This window comes from Petromyzon marinus, chromosome 56 (genome assembly GCF_048934315.1).
Source record: "Petromyzon marinus isolate PM22_M1 ecotype Great Lakes invasive population chromosome 56, UKy_Petmar_22M1.pri1.0, whole genome shotgun sequence".
Lineage (NCBI taxonomy): Eukaryota > Metazoa > Chordata > Hyperoartia > Petromyzontiformes > Petromyzontidae > Petromyzon > Petromyzon marinus.
In genome coordinates, this window is record NC_133722.1 from 6,641,428 (window position 1) to 6,660,757 (window position 19,330).

Sequence of the window (19,330 nt, forward strand, 5' to 3'; positions counted from 1 at the left end):
ACACGCAGACGTACGCTGAATCGTACCGATACCAATACCCGCCATTCGCCACTAGGTGCACAATTGAGGCAGTCACGTGCAGTGTCGGAGGAGGCTTGCTGCTGACAGGAGGTCACGGGACAGACCCAGCAGGTGCCATGGGTTGACTGAACGAGTTGACTGGCCGATGCACCACCAGCTGCGCCGCCTGCAGTGCCAACCTGCTGCGTTTTTACCGCAGAATCGCATGCCAGCATCACCCGCAAACATTACCAACAAAGATCCCCCGTACAGCGTTCACAGACCGTTGGGGCAAGTGCTGATAGCGATCATCTATAAAGGCCGGCAGGGTACACGAGGGCGTGGCTGTCCAGTGCCACGCCCAACCGCCTTTGTCTCCCCGGTGGCGATGTTTGCAAACCACGCCAGGTACTCATTTAAGGCTGAGTCGACCTAGGGAAGGCCCAGGACCGGTTCAGATGGTCGCCACCGGTGTTGGTCGCGAGCGGGAATTGAACTCGGGTCGCCGGATTCGTAGCGCAGCGTAGCGCTAACCGCTACACCACCAGTCCACCGCCATACACGCCATGAGACAAAGACAAAGATCCCTCGTGTAGCCTTAACAGACTGTAGGGGCAAGTGCTGTTAGCGAGCAGCACCTATGAAGGCCGGCACGGCACACGAGGGGGTGGGTGGCCAACACCACGCCCGGCCGCCTTTGTCTCCCCAGTGGCGATGTTTACACACCGCACCAGGTACTCATTTGAGGCTGAGTCGACTTAGGGGAGGCCCAGGACTGGTTCAGGTAATCGTCACTGGGTGTTGGCCGTGAGCGGGAATTGAACCCGGATCGCCGGGTTCATAGCGCAGCGTAGCGCTAACCGCTACACCACCGCTCCCCATCCCAGCACGTCCGCTCCGTACACTTTCATCGCAACCTGCTTCTGTTCACCCGTTGGGTTTGCTCAAGGGTGGCTGGGGCGTTCGATGCCTCGCACCGTGAGCGCGACTGTTTTTGTTTCTTGACTTAAAGCGTCCGCGACTGCAGGAATTCATGCTCTTTGGGTCGTTCGGTAAAAGTCACGTGGATAGGTTCCAAGAAAACAACAACAACAACAAAAACACCACGACGTTTCGATCGCAACGCACCCCTGACGACGGCCGCTTGCGTTGCGATCGAAACGTCGTAGTTTTTTGTTGTTGTTATTTTCTTTGAACCTACCTACGTGACTTCACGGAAAGACCCAAATAATTCGTTTTTTGTTTGTTTGTTTTAAAATTTGTTCCCTTCCCCCACTTGGTGTCCTCCTCCTCCCCGTTCTCTCTCTCTCCGTCGCTCCCCCGGACGTCGCCGCGTTTCCGCTTCTGCTGTCGCCGTCCATCCTGCGCACCTCCCCCCCCCCCCCCGATTAGCGCGGTCGGCTACGTACGGTGCGAAAGAAACACAGCGTGCATCGCACACGCGCCCACACACACACACACACGCGCGCACACGTACACGCATGCGTCCCCACCCCCCACCGTCCCTCGTTTTTTGCATTTGCGTTTTGTCTCTGCCTTGCACTTGGTGTCGAGTTGTCTCACCTCTGTGGCTTCACAACTGGCAGCTCTTCGTCTCACTCTCTATCTCTGTGTACCCCACCCCCACCCCGGTCCATGAAGCATCTCTCTCATGGAAACAATTCCCCTAACCTCAGGGGGTCGGTAACTAAAACAACAAGAAGAGACAATTTTTTTTCGAATTGGGTAAACAACAACAAAAAACTACAATATTTAAAGGGACACAATGTACTGTAATGGTGAATACGAGAAGGTGGGTCCTGGTAATGTAACTGTCACGAAAGCCGCCCTAACAAAGCCACACCACTTGCGGCTCGAGAGCCACAGGTTGCCAACCCCTACCCATGGTAAACTGGACTTGGATGGTGAACTGGCCTTCCATGGTAAACTGGACATACATGGTAAATTGGACTTACAAACTGGACTTCCATGGTGAACTGGACTTCCATGGTGAACTGGACTTCCATGGTGAACTGGACATACATGGTAAATTTGACTTACAAACCGGCCTTCCATGGCAAACTGGACTTCCATGGTGAACTGGACTCCCATGGTGAACTGGACTTCGATGGTGAACTGGACTTCCATGGTGAACTGGACTTCCATGGTAAACTGGACTCCCATGGTGAACTGGACTTCCATGGTAAACTGGACTTCCATGGTGAACTGGACTTCCATGGTAAACTGGACTCCCATGGTGAACTGGACTCCCATGGTAAACTGGACTTCCATGGCAAACTGGACTTCCATGGTCTGGGGTCGGCAACCAAAATAACAAGAAGAGACATTTTTTCGTCGAATTTCAAGAGCCGCACTGCAGTCCGTAAAGGGCCCACCGCATGCGGCTCTGGAGCCGCAGGTTGCCAACCCCTGCCCCTAAATCCGGGGCACGCCCAGAGCGGGAGTGCCAAAGGGGACCATTCCCGCTGGGCCATGCGCAAAAAGAGGGCCCTACAAAGGGCCCGTTGGTTTGTCGCGAATGAATAGGGGGGAGGGGGGCATGGAACGTTGGGCCCAACGTTGGTCCAACGGACCCTAACCACACGCCGCCTCTCTGCTCTCTCTCTGCGTCCACCCTTTTTTTCACCTCTCTTCCTCTCTCATCGTGTCCACCCCATCGGTGCCCCCGTACCTCGCTTCTGCCTTTCACCTCGTTTCCATGACCATTTGGATCCAGCCGCTGCTAGCCCAAGTAACAGCCCAGGGCCTACCTTGTACACCGGGAAGTAACTCGCGTGCTGTCTCTGCACGTGCAAATATTTTTATTTATTTATTTACTTATTCCATCAGCCTATTGGCCCTCCCGACCAACATTTATCAAGCGTAGCGTTTTTTTTTTGACGCACGCAAACTCTGGCGTAGCCTAGGGCTTGAAACGTCTATGGCGACAGCAAGGCCCTTCGTGTGCCCAGGAAAGCGTCACAGGCTCTCAAGAGTTTTTGTGTTTGTTGTTTTTAAAGAGGGTCTTGCATTGGGATGTTTGGCCCAATTCCATTGACGAGTCACAATTTGCTTCATTTTGGGTTATAGATAATCGACGGGAGCCACGCAGAACCCTCCACCATCCAGCACAGCCAAACAGATCAAATGTGCCCCAATTTGGATTTTATTTTTCCAAGCCAAACCGGCTGCATTCAAAAGCGAGCAGAATGTTGACAATTTTTGGTTGTTGTAAAACTTGCCGGGTTGCTGAACAATCAAATCAATCGGCACGTTTTTTTCCACGTCGCGACAATTCGGTTCGTTTGGAGGGTGCGTGGCACTATACCTGCAAGACGATCCCACCCAAAACAAACGAACTGTGGGTCATGAAAATCTCACGTATGTATTTCATATTCACGAGTGTTTGGCTTTGCGTTGGGCGGTAACTGCATTACCCGAAGGAAACCTACAACGCTTTCATCGAGGTTTTTGGCAACCACTCCTGTACCCATCACTCCCATTCTCTTCCCCATTCCGTACACCAACGCCACCTCCTCCATCCCTCCGCCCACTGCAGCCTAGTGACCGAGCCCAGGATGGGTGCACCATCCCTGGGCAGGAATCTAGGCGACGACGTGGGGGTTGGATGGTGGTTGGGAAACCACGTCCAAATAATTTTAACATAGACAGTGCGTCAGGCCAGGCAATGTTAAGTAAATATACGCGTATGTGTTCTACTTTTTGTAGCCGTGCTGTTTCAAAATTAACACGACCACGCGGTTTGGGCAAAAGAGGTCAATAATACATATTTTTTTGGGTTAGATCGCGTAAATCTAAATTTGTCATTCAACCCGCCACCGCCATCCGACACAGCCAATTAGTAAGGTTTGTCACGTAAACAAAACATGCCAATTGGTTACTAGTTCAGCACACTGGAGTGTTGGAAAGTAAACCCACAACATTTACAATTCGAGTACGACGTTTCTCCAGTAATTACAACCAGCATTATCAGGCGACAACCAGATTTGTGGATAAATCCTCCTGTTTCGGTCTTAAATATGTTTGGTTTACGTGACAGACCTTACTAATTATCTGTGTCGGGTGGTGGCGGGTTTAATTACGAAAGTCGACTACAGTGAGGGTTAAAAGTATTTGATCCCCTGCTGATTTTGTACGTTTGCCCACTGACAAAGAAATGATCAGTCTATAATTTTAATGGTAGGTTTATTTGAACAGTGAGAGACAGAATAACAACAAAAAAATCCAGAAAAACGCATGTCAAAAAGTGTTATAAATTGATTTGCATTTTAATAGGGGAAATAAGTATTTGACCCCCTCTCAATCAGAAAGATTTCTGGCTCCCAGGTGTCTTTTATACAGGTAACGAGCTGAGATTAGGAGCACACTCTTAAATGGAGTGCTCCTAATCTCAGCTTGTTACCAATATAAAAGACACCTGTCCACAGAAGCAATCAATCAATCAATCATATTCCAAACTCTCCACCATGGCCAAGACCAAAGAGCTCTCCAAGGATGTCAGGGACAAGATTGTAGACCTACACAAGGCTGGAATGGGCTACAAGACCATTGCCAAGCAGCTTGGTGAGAAAGTGACAACAGTTGGTGCGATTATTCGCAAATGGAAGAACCACAAAAGAACTGTCAATCTCCCTCGGCCTGGGGCTCCATGCAAGATCTCACTTTGTGGAGTTGCAATTTCATGAGAACGGTGAGGAATCAGCCCAGAACTACACGGGAGGATCTTGTCAATGATCTCAAGGCAGCTGGGACCATAGTCACCAAGAAAACAATTGGTAACACACTACGCCGTGAAGGACTGAAATCCTGCAGCGCCCGCAAGGTCCCCCTGCTCAAGAAAGCACATATACATGCCCGTCTAAAGTTTGCCAATGAACATCTGAATTATTCAGAGGACAACTGGGTGAAAGTGTTGTGGTCAGATGAGACCAAAATGGAGCTCTTTGGCATCAACTCAACTCGCCGTGTTTGGAGGAAGAGGAATGCTGCCTATGATCCCAAGAACACCATCCCCACCGTCAAACATGGAGGTGGAAACATTATGCTTTGGGGGTGTTTTTCTGCTAAGGGGACAGGACAACTTCACCGCATCAAAGGGACGATGGACGGGGCCATGTACTGTCAAATCTTGGGTGAGAACCTTCTTCCCTCAGCCAGGGCATTGAAAATGGGTCGTGGATGGGTATTCCAGCATGACAATGACCCAAAACACACGGCCAAGGCAACAAAAAAGTGGCTCAAGAAGAAGCACATTAAGGTCCTGGAGTGGCCTAGACAGTCTCCAGACCTTAATCCCATAGAAAATCTGTGGAGGGAGCTGAAGGTTTGAGTTGTCAAACGTCAGCCTCGAAACCTTAATGACTTGGAGAAGATCTGCAAAGAGGAGTGGGACAAAATCCCTCCTGAGATGTGTGCAAACCTGGTGGCCAACTAAAAGAAACGTCTGACCTCTGTGATTGCCAACAAGGGTTTTGCCACCAAGTACTAAGGCATGTTTTTGCTGAGGGGTCAAATACTTATTTCCCTCATTAAAATGCAAATCAATTTATAACATTTTTGACATGTGTTTTTCTGGATTTTTCCTTGTTGTTATTCTGTCTCTCACTGTTCAAATAAACCTACCATTAAAATTATAGACTGATCATTTCTTTGTCAGTGGGCAAACGTACAAAATCAGCAGGGGATCAAATACTTTTTCCCCTCACTGTAGGTGTTAAACCAAAATTGGCCGACTTGGCAAAACTGTGGCAGCAATCTTCGCGATACAAAACGTGGAGGAAAACCGATTGTGAACCCGAATGTGAGGACCAATCCCACCGAAAGAAGCCACCGTCGTGCCCCGAGCAGATATCGCTAATCCACCTCCGCTGGATTTCCCAGAATCCTACTCTGTGTTTTTGGGAGGAATCGCTCTATCCTGAGAAATCTGTAAGTCTTGCCACGACATTAAAAGTTCGGGCCTTTCGTCAATTTCATTAGAATAATAATATTGATATTTGATATTTCGCCCCGCTTCCAGTATTGCGAGACATACTTCTTCATCTTCTTCCCATGATGTATTGTCCCAGTTTTTTTTTAATTTTTTATGTATGGCTACCTGGAGTGGTTCCGAGTTCCAAAACGGTCGTGGAAACGCGCCGATTTATTTATTTCCTTCTCTCTCCCGACCCCCCCTGTTCCTCTCTCTGGCCTTTGCGTGTGTATCTAGCAAGCTCTTGAAATCCACGCTGGTGCTCATGCCCCTGTTTGGAGTTCACTACATCGTCTTCATTGCCATGCCTTACACTGACAGCAGCCGCCTCCTCTGGCACATCCAGATGCACTACGAAATGTTCTTCAACTCCTTCCAGGTACTCGTCGCTCGCCTTCTCTCCCCTCGCACTCTCTCTCTCTCTCCTCCCCTCGCACTCTCTCTGTCCCTCGCTCGCTCGCTCGCTCTCGCGCGCCACGCTTGCACGCCGCGTGGCTTACGCCGCAGCAAGCCACCGCGCCCATTGTAAGTGGGCGAGTTCGGCCTTGCGCGTGTGTGTGTCTGTGTGTCAGCGTGTGTGTGTCTGTGTGTGTGTGTCAGCGTGTGTTTAGTGGGGAGCGGCGGCGTAGCGGTTAGCGCGCTGCGCTACGAAGCCGGCGACTCGAGTTCCGATTCCCGCTCACGGCCACCGACACCCGGTGACGATCAATTGATCTCAACCGGTCCCTGGGCCTCCCCAGCCTCAAATGAGTACCCGGTGCGGTGTGTAAAAGCAATCGCCACTGGGGAGACAAAGGCGGCCGTGCGTGGTGCTGGCCACCCACCCCCCATCGTGTGCCGTTCCAGGCCTTCGTAGGTGCTGCTCGCTAACAGCACTTGCTCCAACAGTGTGTTCAGGCTATACGGGGGATCTTTGTCCTTGTCTCTCTTTGTTTAGTGGGGTCAAACTTGGGGTCGCCACCTTTCCTGGTTTGTTTTTTTCCCCTTCCCAGGACCGATGCGTTTAAAGCCCCCCCACCCACCCCCCGTTTAATTATAGGAATGTTTAATTAAACAATTAAACATTCCTATAATTAAACACACCACGCGATGCTTTTTGGGGCCGTCCATAAATGACGTCACGCACCTGGGTAGGGGGGGGGGTCAGACATTTGTGACGTTGTGTGACGAGGGGGGAGGGGGGCTTGAGAAATGTGACGTCACATCAAAACTTTAAATAAATATAGACAACACGTTCTACTTAATTAAATAGACTTTTTAATAAATGTTTTATCTTACAACATCAGAGTGCAGCGCCACATTAAATACGCGCACTACAATGACTATAGTTGAAAGCGGTTTGAAGCATGTTTTATTTTTTTTGGGGGGGGGAGGGCAGAGCTTTGTGACGTCATATTTCAGGGAGGGAGGGTCTGACTTTTTGTGACGTCGTGTGACGAGGGGGGGGGAGGGGGGGGTTTAAAAAATCGTCCAAAATCGCGTGACGTCATTTATGGGCGGCCCCCTTTATACGGCACATAGAAGTGTCCTCACCCCTTCCCCGCTGATGTAAGATATCCCCATTTTATCCCGCCCCCCGCCCCCCCCCCACCCGTTGCGAGAGATCCGTTCCCCAGTTTTCCACCATTTGCAAATTCCGAGGCGGTTACCCTGGGACGCACGGACAACCGCACGCGACGCGACCTTACCCTCTCGCCCGCCGACGGAGTTAAAAATTCGGCTTCACTTTGCAAACTCGCAGCAGCCACCCTGCCTGCCGTCCGCCGGCGCGGCCGCACACGCCGAGGTGACCATTTCGCTGAGATGGCGCGGGGGGCCACGTCTTTCCCAGGGCGTCTTGGCAGGGGTGGCTTTTGCCCGCGCCTCGCCGCGCGCGAACGCGAACCTGCGCCGCCGCGTTCGACGAGGCCGCGGCGCGACCCGCGCGTGCCTCGCCGCTTTACCCCGCTGGGTGAGACGAGAGGTGGCGGTGGAGAGGACCTTGTGGCTTTGGCTTGGGTGGGAATGTCGACGGTTAGCGCCGCTGTTTCATCAGAATCACGACCTTTATTTTTCCTCGGTAGAAATGCGATGAGCTATGAAGCTCTTTTTGCTGTTGTTGCGCAGGTGTACAGCCGGGTGCACGGGGTCACAAAGTCACGACAATAAACAATACAAAGTGGGGGGGGGGGGTGGGGGGGGTGGGGGGGGGTGGGGGGGAACGATCGGAGCGCAAAAGTAGAGGAGAGGAAAGCAAATCAGGCAAAATAAACACGTGCAATAGATGAAGTATATATAACTTTAAATTGCTTAAGAACACCGATTGTCAGGCTTGGGCAAGGTAGGAAAACAACAAACCCAGACCACAGCAAGACAACGACACACACAGAGTCTCCTACTCCTCCTCCTCCTTCCTCCCCACTTCCCTCCCTCCTCATCGCTCCCTCCACCTCCTCAATCACCGTCACACCGGGTGACTGAAGAATAAGTGGGAGACCACTTTGAAATGCGAGTACGAGTGCGATAACCGCTACACCGCTGTGGCAGACACGCGTCCCGTTTCCTCTGCTCCGCGATTCACAAGCTGTTTTTCCACAATCGAGGGGTAAAATATATAAAGGGTGTTTGTTAAACCGGCCACCGCCACCCAATCAGTAAGGTTTGGCACGTAAACAGCACACTTAAAACCGAAACAGGATTTCTCCACAACTCTGGCTGTTGCCTGATGATGCTGGTTGTAATTACTGGCTGAAACTTCGTACTCGAATTGTAAAATGTTGCGGCGGGTTTACTCTCCAATGCACAACCGGTGTGCTGTACTTGTAGCGAATTGGCACGTTTTGTTTATCTGACAAACCTCTAAATAATTGGCTGTCGGGTGGCGGTGGTGTTGGTGGTGGCGGGTTTAGCGACACGTTTATATTCACACTCTCTAACCCAACAAACCTTTTTTTTATGGATAATACAAACCTCTATTAATATGAACCTCTATTATATGTATTGGTCGCAAAAGCACTTACTCCCTGTTAAACTTGTTGTTTTCTTTATAAACGTGTTGTTGTTGTTGTTGTTTTTACCAAGCTTCCTGATGCTTATTTTTATTTTATTTTAAGTAACCTTAGTCAAAGCAGCAACAACGATACCGTTAAATTTCGATTGAATGCTTTCGTGACTGCAAGGATTCATCTTCTTTGGTTCTTTCGGTAAAGTCACGTAGAATGAGAATAAAATAATACATTGATAAAATAATATTATTGTGTTATTTTATTTTATCAATTTATTATTTTATTCTCATTCTACGTGACTTTACCGAAAGAACCACGTAGAATGAGAATAAAATGAGAATAAAATAATAAATTGATAAAATAATTTTATTGTGTTATTTTATTTTATCAATTTATTATTTTATTCTCATTCTACGTGACTTTACCGAAAGAACCAAAGAAAACGATACCGTTGATAATTTTGACTTGGGCATATTACTAAGTGTTTTTTATAAATTAAACATATTTTCATTGTTGTTGTTGTTGTTGTTAAAGCCTTCGTGGTTGGTAAGTGAGAAAAGGCTGGCCGTGTTAATTACCGTATTCTTGTGAGTATAATAATTTAAGACGCTGTCAACAAAGTCAAATCTTTGCCCGATATTAATAAAGTCATACAAATCTGGCCGCAGAACTCACAGATCTGCCGGATTACAAGACGCAGTTCCAAACTATACTTTAAAATGCAGGGTGGGTAAAGTGCGTCTTGTAATCTGGAGAATACGGTAACATGCTAAAGTTGTGAAACTCATGCACTTATGGCAATGAAAAAGACGTTTTTCGTTACAGGTGTGGTGGGCGATATTATTCCCAAGTACGAATGATGGAATGAACAATATTTTCCATCACCCCCGAAGCTTCAGGAATTAACAAGAACCCTTGTTTATGAATAGTATTTTATTTCTACCTTCGTCGCTTCATCTTAAGCAGCTTAGCGGGCTTGTCACCAGGATTATAAAAGCTCATGCATTTACCGTACGCACATTTATACAAAGCACCCCGTATAGCCTGTAACAGACTGTTGGGGCAAGTGCTTTTAGCGAGCAGCACCTATGAAGGCCGGAACGGTACACGAGGGGGTGGAGTGGCCAGCACCAAGCCCGGCCGCCTTTGTCTCCCCAGTGGCGATGCTTACTACACTTCGCACCAGGTACTCATTTGAGGCTGAGTAGACATAGGCGAGGCCAAGGACCGGTTCGGATAATCGTCACCGGTGTTGGTGGCCGTGGGCGGGGAATCGAACTCGGGTGGCCGGGTTCGTGCCGCGGTGAGACAACCGCTTGCACTACCGCTCCAATACCAATACCCGCCATTTGCCTGTGCCAGGCTAGGTGCACTTTGAGGCCGTCACGTGAAGTGTCGAAGGCTCGCTGACAGGAGGTCTCGAGACAGACCCAGCAGGTGCCGTCGGTTGACTGACTGAGATGACCGGCAGATGCACCACCAGCTGTACCCCCTGCTGTGCCAGGCTAGGTGCATGAGGAGGTCTCGGGACAGACCCAGCAGGTGCCATGGGTTGGCTGACTGAGATGACCGGTAGATGCACCACCAGCTGTACCCCCTGCTGTGCCAGGCTAGGTGCATGAGGAGGTCTCGGGACAGACCCTGCAGGTGCCATGGGTTGACTGACTGAGATGACCGGTAGATGCACTACCAGCTGAACCCCCTTACTGTGCCAGGCTAGGTGCAGGAGGAGGTCTCGGGACAGACCCTGCAGGTGCCATGGGTTGACTGACTGAGATGACCGGTAGATGCACTACCAGCTGAATCCCCCTACTGTGCCAGGCTAGGTGCAGGAGGAGGTCTCGGGACAGACCCTGCAGGTGCCATGGGTTGGCTGACTGAGATGACCACTGGTAGATGCACCCCCAGCTGTTCCCCCTACTGTGCCAGGCTAGGTGCAGGAGGAGGTCTCGGGACAGACCCTGCAGGTGCCATGGGTTGGCTGACTGAGATGACCGGTAGATGCACCAACAAGCTGTACCCCCCTACTGTGCCAGGCTAGGTGCATGAGGAGGTCTCGGGACAGACCTTGCGGGTGCCATGGTTTGGCTGACCGAGATGACCACTGGTAGATGCACCCCCACTGTGCCCCATGACGCCGCTCGCCGCACACACCGATGCCAACGCACGCGTGCACACCTCCGCACACCTCCGCGCACCTCCGCGCACCTCCGCGCAAGTAACCCCTTCGAAGTGCCGCCAGACTTCCACGCGGCACGGAGTGACTCGCTCGCTTCCACCCATCGTTGTCCATGCCTCTAACCCCCCCCCCCCTCCTCCCCTGCCCAGCTTGCGCCGCTTACGTTGCCAATTGTCCCCGGCCGCGGTGCTTTGCATGTTTAACCATGTGCCCCCCCTCCCTTCCCCTCCTCCACCGCCTCCACCGCCTCCACCGCCACCGCCGCCGCCGCCGCCGCCGCCATCGCGCCTCTAACCCACCTTCGCTGTACCGCCTCAAGCAAACTGGCCAAGTCGACGCTGGTGCTAACAGTCGTGTTTGGCGTGCACTACGTAGCCTTTGTCGGCTTCCCCGACAGTGTCGGTGGCGTAGCCTGGGAGATCCGCATGTACGTCGATTTGTTTCTCAACTCCTTCCAGGTGAGATACGCACGTTGTTCAAGAAACCCGGTATTGAAACTATCTGAAAAAATATATATCTATTTTTTTATTTTTTATTCTACCAGGTTAGGGCCCACTGAGCCGCTATATAGCTTTTGTTTTCAGAAGCGACCACGAAGTGTCTTATCGTCAACGTCATCATCATCATCATCACGTGGGAATTTGTAGCAGCCAAATACTCTAAACGCACGTTGTTGATTCTAAATGTGGAGAGAAAAACCGGAGGACCCGGAGAAAAATCCACGCGACCACAGAGAGAGAGAGAGAGACACGCAAACTCCAAATAGACAGCAGGCATCAGAATCGGGAACGAACCCACGACCTCCTGTGTACCAGGGGAGGTAGCTAACATCTCCTAGCCACCGTGATGATGATGAGAGAGAGAGACACGCAAACTCCAAATATACAGCAGGCGTCAGGGTCGGGATTGAACCCACGACCTCCTGCATACCAGGCGAGGTAGTCAACATCTCGTCATTGTGGCGCCGGTAAGGGTCTCTGCGGGACCCCGGACAAGAAGTGGGTAGCGCACCGCCCCATGCAGCCAATATCTAGCAGCCAATTTATACCAATTTATTTATACCAGTGTTCTTCATGGCAAGGCTCGGGGGTCACTGGCAGCCACCTGGTGACCTTTTCGTGTGGTCCACTGACGTGTGGCCCCCGACAGTAAACAAATCGTGAAATACTCCACATCATTATCGTCATGATGATGTCTTATCGGCGAAAGTGCTACCCCCCCCCCCCCCTGAAAATGAGTGAAGAACATTGATTTATACGGCAAAGGAGAGTGCGGGTCACCTGATAAACCGCTACTCGTTTCAAATGTCCTTTCGCACAAATTCAACTGTTGTTGGCGATTCGCACCCGCAGGCACGGTGGTACCGACGCGAGTGACACATCTGCTCTGGGCTAATGGACTCGCGAAGGTTTATCCGGCCAGGTGGCTCAACGGTAGAGCAAGCGGCTCGCAATCGGAAGGTTGCCAGTTTAACTCCTAGTCGGGGTGCGTTGACTCACTCGGTCCCATTATCCCTCCTGGGGCCGATACGTTTAGTACAGCACCACCGTCCGGGGAAGTCAAGAGTGGCTCTCCTATGGATAGACTCGGTCCCTGCATAAGGGATGTGGAATTTTCGCCACTGGCTGTGATCGTGCTCCTCAGAGCGACCTGCAGTGGTTTTCTGTGTCGTCGTTTTTGTTGTTGCTGCTTCCATTTCTGGAGCTGGCGCTGTCGTGAGCTCCCACGGCCCTCTAGGTCCCACGGCCTCACGCCATTCTGCCCTTTCTCATCTCGGCCTCTGCACTGAGTGGGAGGTGTTGTGAGTTGGGGCCCTTGTTAGTGGTGCCTTATGGGTGGAGCCTTGTGAGTGGGGCCTTGTTAGTTGGGGGCCTTGTGAATTGGCGGCCTTGTTGATGGGGCCTTGTGAGTGGACCTTGTTAGTGGGGGGCCTTGTGAGTTGGGGGGCCTTGTGAGTTGGGGGCCTTGTTAGTGGGGCCTTGTGAGTTGGGGGCCTTGTTAGTGGGGCCTTGTGAGTGGGGCCTTGTTAGTGGGGCCTTGTGAGTGGGGCCTTGTAAGTGGGGGGCCTTGTGAGTGGGGCCTTGATAGGGGGGCTTTGTGAGTGGGGCCTTGTAAGTGGGGGGCCTTGTGAGTGGGGCCTTGTAAGTGGGGGGCCTTGTGAGTGGGACCTTGATAGTGGGTGACCTTGTGAGTGGGACCTTGCTAGTGGGGGGCCTTGTGAGTGGGGCCTTGCTAGTGGGACCTTGTTAGTGGGGGGGGGGGGGCTTGTATGGGACCTTGCTCGTGGGGGACCTTGTGAGTTGGGGGCCTTGTGGGGAGAAAGGGGCCTTCGTATCAGATGCGAATAATGACGATCTCTGCGTGATAATTCCACAAATAAATCACTGTACGGTTAACCTCGCAAAATAATTTTGACGTGTATGGAATACTCAACACTTTCGTCAATAACACTGCCCTAAAGGGATTTTTTTTGTTGAATTACATTTTCGGCCAATGTGTCATTTTCGAAGAACGTGTTCAGTCATTTTGTTATAATGTTGTTGTTATTTGTGCTTTACGCATTTACTGCCAAGGCAGCGTCACAAAACAAATTCCTATTTTAATCCCCGCTTTTAGTTGCCTCTTGTATTTTTTTACTGATTCTAAAGCTCGTAACCAGGGCTCGGCATACCAAAACAACAAGAAGAGGTATTTTTGTTCGAGTTCTGTGTAGTAAAAAATAACAACTCCATATTGCAAGAGCCGCAATGCCACTGTGGTGAATGCGAGACGGTCGTCCTTAATAAAGAACCGTCACAAAACAGTCCTTAAAGAGCCACGGGTTTTCCCGACCGCTGCTCACGACGTAGCGAGTTGATGGGACTTGATGGCTCTCGTTGTGGGCTGTCGGCCCGTGATGATCTCGGCCCAGAGCCTCATAAAATCTTAACTTTCCAGCAGACGCGGAACTCGTCAAAATTAAATAACGCAATGTTATGAGCGTTGATAACGGCGAGATTTTTTTTTACGTAAAACACCGACACACCAAGAGAGTTTCCTTCCCTCAATATGTAATCTGTAGTTTGGAAAAGAAGGCAGAGACATACTTGTGGGCCTGTGGCCCTGTTTATCAGGCTCTGTCTCAGCCCGGTCACCATGGCCTGCACAAAAGAAACCCAAATGTATTAAACTCGTTGTTTTTGTTTGCACTGCATTGATACATTCTATCTCCGAGAATGATCGGAATCAAGAATCTTTATATATCCTGGAGAAATCCGACGAGCTACAAAGCTCTCTCATTCACAGATGTCCCACTCAATTATATGCAGGGTGCTTCATTTTATTTTTTAGCACTTCTCAGAATTTCCAACAGCGCCACAAGAAATGCGCCGCCTCCGGGCTCTGGAGAGCACCTGGAGAAGATTCCAGGCCACGCGTTGACAACGATGGCCAACAAGTGGAGACTCTTTGACTTTTTGAAGCTATTAACATTACATTTGTTGTCATGTCACAGTGTAGTATCCGTTCTTATTCCAGTAAAAAAACGATAGTCCAATGTAAGTGTTAACGTTTTTGAAGCACCCTGTATATATCAGATTGAGTGTCATGCCATGAACATTAAAGTGGGTTCTGAATTACGGCAAGGGGCTGGTGTCAGCTCTGTCACTAATGACTTCTTGCTAGTGCATTTAATCCTGATAAAATTCTAACACTGACAATTAACATAATCATTTTGTTTCATCACACGCTGTGAACATTTCTCCCCGGGATGAATCGTGGCGTGCCTAACCTTCACGTGCAGTGGCAGGGCGCTCCAACAGATGTGAAGTTTGAGGTGCTAAGAAAAGTGACTTTATGTATCGACACACGATTGATTTTCTTTGCCCATATGTCCTCTCTCTTGTCTTTGTGTGTGTCTCTCTCTCTCACACACACACAGGGGTTCTTTGTGGCTATCATCTACTGCTTCTGCAACGGAGAGGTGAGTGTATTCCATGGCCACTCAATGCAATGCAATGACAACGAATTTCTCGAAAATCTCAATGTAACTGCATCTCAAGATGTCACATGGAAAGTGGGGCATGTGCATCAGAAAGACAAATATCCCCGTATAGCCTTAACAGACTGTGGGGCAAGTGCTGTTAGCGAGCAGCACCTGTGAAGGCCGGCACGGCACACGAGGGGGTGGGCTGGCCAGCACCACGCCTGGTCGCCTTTGTCTCCCTAGTGGCGATGTTTACTACACACCGCACCAGGTACTATTTTTGAGGCCGAGTCGATCTAGGGGAAGCCCAGGAGCAGCTCGGATAATCGTCACCGGTGTTGGCCGCGAGCGGGAATCGTTCTCGGGTCGCTGGATTTGTAGTGCAGCGCGCTAACCGCTACACCACTGCTCCCCATAATCACGTGCATCATCATCATCATCGGCAGCAGCAACAGCATCATCAGCCACCGATTGATGGCATTCCCACCACTGAACTGGCACTGGTGAGAACCTGGGTTTAAACGTGGCTTTCAGCCTCACATGGCTAAAGCAGGGTTCTCAAGTGTGGGTAGCTAATGCTTCGAAGCCCAGTCTAATTATAATGATAATAATAATTTATACATCTAAAAAATAAAAATTCGGGTTTCACTTAATTTAGTTCAATTCCAGCGTAGGGAAATTCAAATGTCAGGTTGACCGTCGTGCGGCAGACATCGATCTCGTAGCAGAGTATGTGGGGAATTTGCCATCTTCGCCGTTTAGCAACAGAATAATCCATTTGTACGATTTTGGAAAAATCCACTGCGTGGTCGGTGGTGCACACGCACACACACACACGCGCGGGGTGCAGAATGGTCTGTAAAAGTGCCAAACGGATTAGTTTGTCTCTTGACGTAACGCTGAGCGTACAACTGGGAAAACAAGAAGAAGAAAAAAATGTTGACGGCCCAAAAATTCCCGACTCCACGAGTGAAGTAAATCACGAAAAAAACAATGTTTTGCCCCGATTTCAGTTGAAGATTTGAACAAAAAAAATAATTCTTTATGGCGAGCCAGTGACTTCAAAAATCTTCTTCTGCAGCAATTCTCCATCACAATCGCCGCGCGAGATATTCCTTCGGGGATTCTTCTCCGTGTCTCGCGGGCGGCCCGTGACGCCGGCGGTGCAAAAGGGGACGCGCGGTGGCTAGTAAATTAATTAAATGCTACACGCGGTAATATTTTGACAACAAAAAAAAACACCGAGGGATGCGTGGGAGGGAAGGGAAGGGGAAAAAAAATCGCGTCCCAGAGCACGTCCCAGCGAGGAGATGGAAGCGATGAGATCAGTTTTGCGCTGAGCAGGTGGGCGGGGCGGGGTGGAATTGTAACATCTCAGGATCGTGAGAGGCAGCCCTTGGGTAGGGCCCTCGTCCAGCGCTGGATTGAACACGGCTGCCGCTACTGCTGCTGCTGATTGATGACCACCGTTATGCCTTCGTAGGTGCTGCTCGCTAACAGCACTTGCCCCAACAGTCTATTACAGGCTACACGGCGGGGGGGGGGGGGGGTCTTCTTTGTATTGCCCATGGGCATGGCGGGCAAGGTTGGGTTGTCAGAGGCAGCGGCTCGCTTAGGAACCTTCATGCAGCAGTGGATTGAACACGGCTGCAGCTGATCTTCTCTCGCACACCGTACGTAGCCAATCCGCGCTAATCGGAGGTGCGGGGCGGGGCGGGGCGGGGCGGGGCGGGGCGGGGCGGGGCGGGGCTGGGGTGGGCGGACAACAAACTGAACGCGCAAAGAAGCAGTTGCCGCTGCTGATTTATTGTGATTCGAGATGAGAAATTAATCCGAACGGCGTGTTGCAATGTACGCGAACTACCCCTGGGCATAGCCCCGTTGTGTGCACTGGGACGAGCTGTTTGGGGTCATAGCGGGAAACGTGGCCAGAAGCACTTTTTTGTCTTCTCAAGATGAATTAAGCTCCACGGAGTGTTCTCTTAGTGGGCCAGAGAGCACGCTCTGTTTTTAACTCTGGGTGGGAGGGGAAGGGGGGGGGGGGGGGCGTGCTGCCGTCGCTGTACCCTGCGGGAGTGAAATTATTTTTTGTGTTGTTGTCCCATCATCCCACACGTGGGTTTTGTTCAAGGACTTTGCAGGGGGATTAAGACGCCGTGGGGGCAGGGGGGGGGGGAGCTGTGTACACAGTTATTTTTTGCGCAAGGACAAGCCGGGCCTTGTTGGTTGTGCTGCTGCTATCGTTGGAGTGGAGTGTGGCGGGCGAATGGGCTTTCAAGGTGAATTTAACTCGAGCTAAACTATTTTTACTTGAGCAGGTGAGGCCCACTGAGCGATCTATGTGGCCCCTTTGTCAGGAGTTTATTTTCTGCATTGTTTTATTTGGCGAACGCTATTTTACCGCGACTTCCCATAGTCAAAACACCAACCTACATTTGCAAGATATATATCGATAAATATTTCATGAGTTGCACGTCAGCTCCCCCCCCACATAGCCACAGAGCCACTCTACGGCCTCCTTCCCCTCCTATTTCAAGTGCAGGGCAATCAGCCGGCCCGGCACGCCCTGACGCACTTCACAGCCGTGGACGATGATGAGCCACGCATGGTCACCTCCTGGCTCCGCGCAAAATTCGCACCACCACCAGCAGCATCAGTGGGCTGTCGCGTAAGTAGCACGGCCCCATCGATGTTCGGAAGCAGCGACACGCTGCCTGGTCACACGGGAAGCGGTTTAACTTCACCCGTTGGTGCCTTGGGTTGGGTCGAAGCCAGGCGTCTGGGCGGATGGATCGCGTGCGAGGTCTTCGTTCGACACTTTCACGGCTCTCCATTCCATTCGTCGTTCCAGCCAGCGTGGGTGTCCCACATGCTCAGTATTGGGGGGGTGGTGCATCGGCTAGTCATCTCAGTCATCTCAGTCATCTCAGTCATCTCAGCCAGTCGACCCGTGGCACCTGCGCCTTCACCTTGACCTCCTGCCGGCGGGCGTTCGACGCTCCGCGTGGCCGTGACGTGCACTTAGCCTGGCACAAGCGCTAAAGTGACGTCACCGCCACTCAGTGGCGGATGGCGGTGGTTGTTACTGGGGCTGAACGATTTGAAAAGTCCGATTACATTCTTATTGGAATTGTTTTATTACTTATTATAACTTTATGTATTTAACTTAACAATTGTTCTATGTTTGATTGTTCTATTTCAATTAAAACATGTTAATAAATACATATTGGAAGCAATTCATATCTATTAAGTTCTCATCCTTGCATTAGAATATTTAGAGCAGTTCATATTTTGATGTTATCACGTGGAAATGCTCCATCACATGTTGAAAATCTATTACACAGTGAATATTGAACTGAAGTCTGACTTAATTTTTTTCGCGCAAATCAAATCGCGATATCTGTCAGCAAAAATCGCAATTAGACATTTTCCCCAAATCGTTCAGCCCCTGGTTGTTACCGCCACACGCTCCACTCTGCTCACACGTCGTGCCCGGGGGACTTCAGACGCAGCACGGGTGGTGGCTTCAAAATGTCGACATGAAGTGGGGGGTGGTGGTGGGGTAGAGTAAGTCCGGTGCCGCGTGTTGTACTTTGTCCAGCGTCTTGGCCACTGCAGCTTGGTGGCGAATTTTTGGCGAGTGGTGTTGGTGGGGGGAGGGAGGTGGTGATGTTGGTGGGGGGGGGGTGGTGGTGTTGGTGGGGGGGGGGTGGTGGTGTTGCTGGGGGGGGGTGGTGGTAGGGGGGGGGTGGGGGGGGTGGTGGTGTTGCTGGGGGGGGGGGTGGTGGTGGTGTTGGTGAGGGGTGGTGGTGGTGGTGGTGTTGGTGGTGGGGGGGGGGTGGTGGTGGTGGGGGGGGGGGGTGGTGGTGTTGGTGGTGGTGTTGGTAGGGGTGGTGGTGATGGTTGTTGCACAGCAACAGGCGGCCACGGTAGTGGGAGGGATGTTGAAGGGTTGTCCTTTTTAACACCTGAGATTGATTCTCACGGTGACGTTTAGCTGAATGTCCACCAAATTGGGGTGGGTGAGCTGATCGGGTCCGTACCGGGGGTGGCACAGTGATATCCGCTGCAGAGTAAGCGCCATCGGAGACGGGCTGAGCCAGCCAGCCAGCCGGGCCCAGCAGACGCGCGTTCTTCTCGAGGTACAAACGTCGCAGAGTACTTCGGGCTCCTCCTGGCCAACGCCACTCCCGAGGAGCACCGCCAGTCGGGAGCGCTTTGACTACGCACGT

At 51.1% G+C, this 19,330-nt stretch overlaps 1 protein-coding gene across 1 annotated transcript in view; it reads left to right on the plus strand.

Annotated features, from left to right (window-relative positions):
• Positions 1-19,330, plus strand: part of LOC116954812 (parathyroid hormone/parathyroid hormone-related peptide receptor) — a 62,050-nt gene that overhangs the window by 28,983 nt on the left and 13,737 nt on the right. Inside the window, exons 11-12 of the mRNA XM_076052519.1 lie at positions 6,209-6,350; positions 15,054-15,095. Of these exons, the coding sequence (XP_075908634.1) occupies positions 6,209-6,350; positions 15,054-15,095 (184 nt within the window). The remainder of the gene's footprint in view (positions 1-6,208; positions 6,351-15,053; positions 15,096-19,330) is intronic.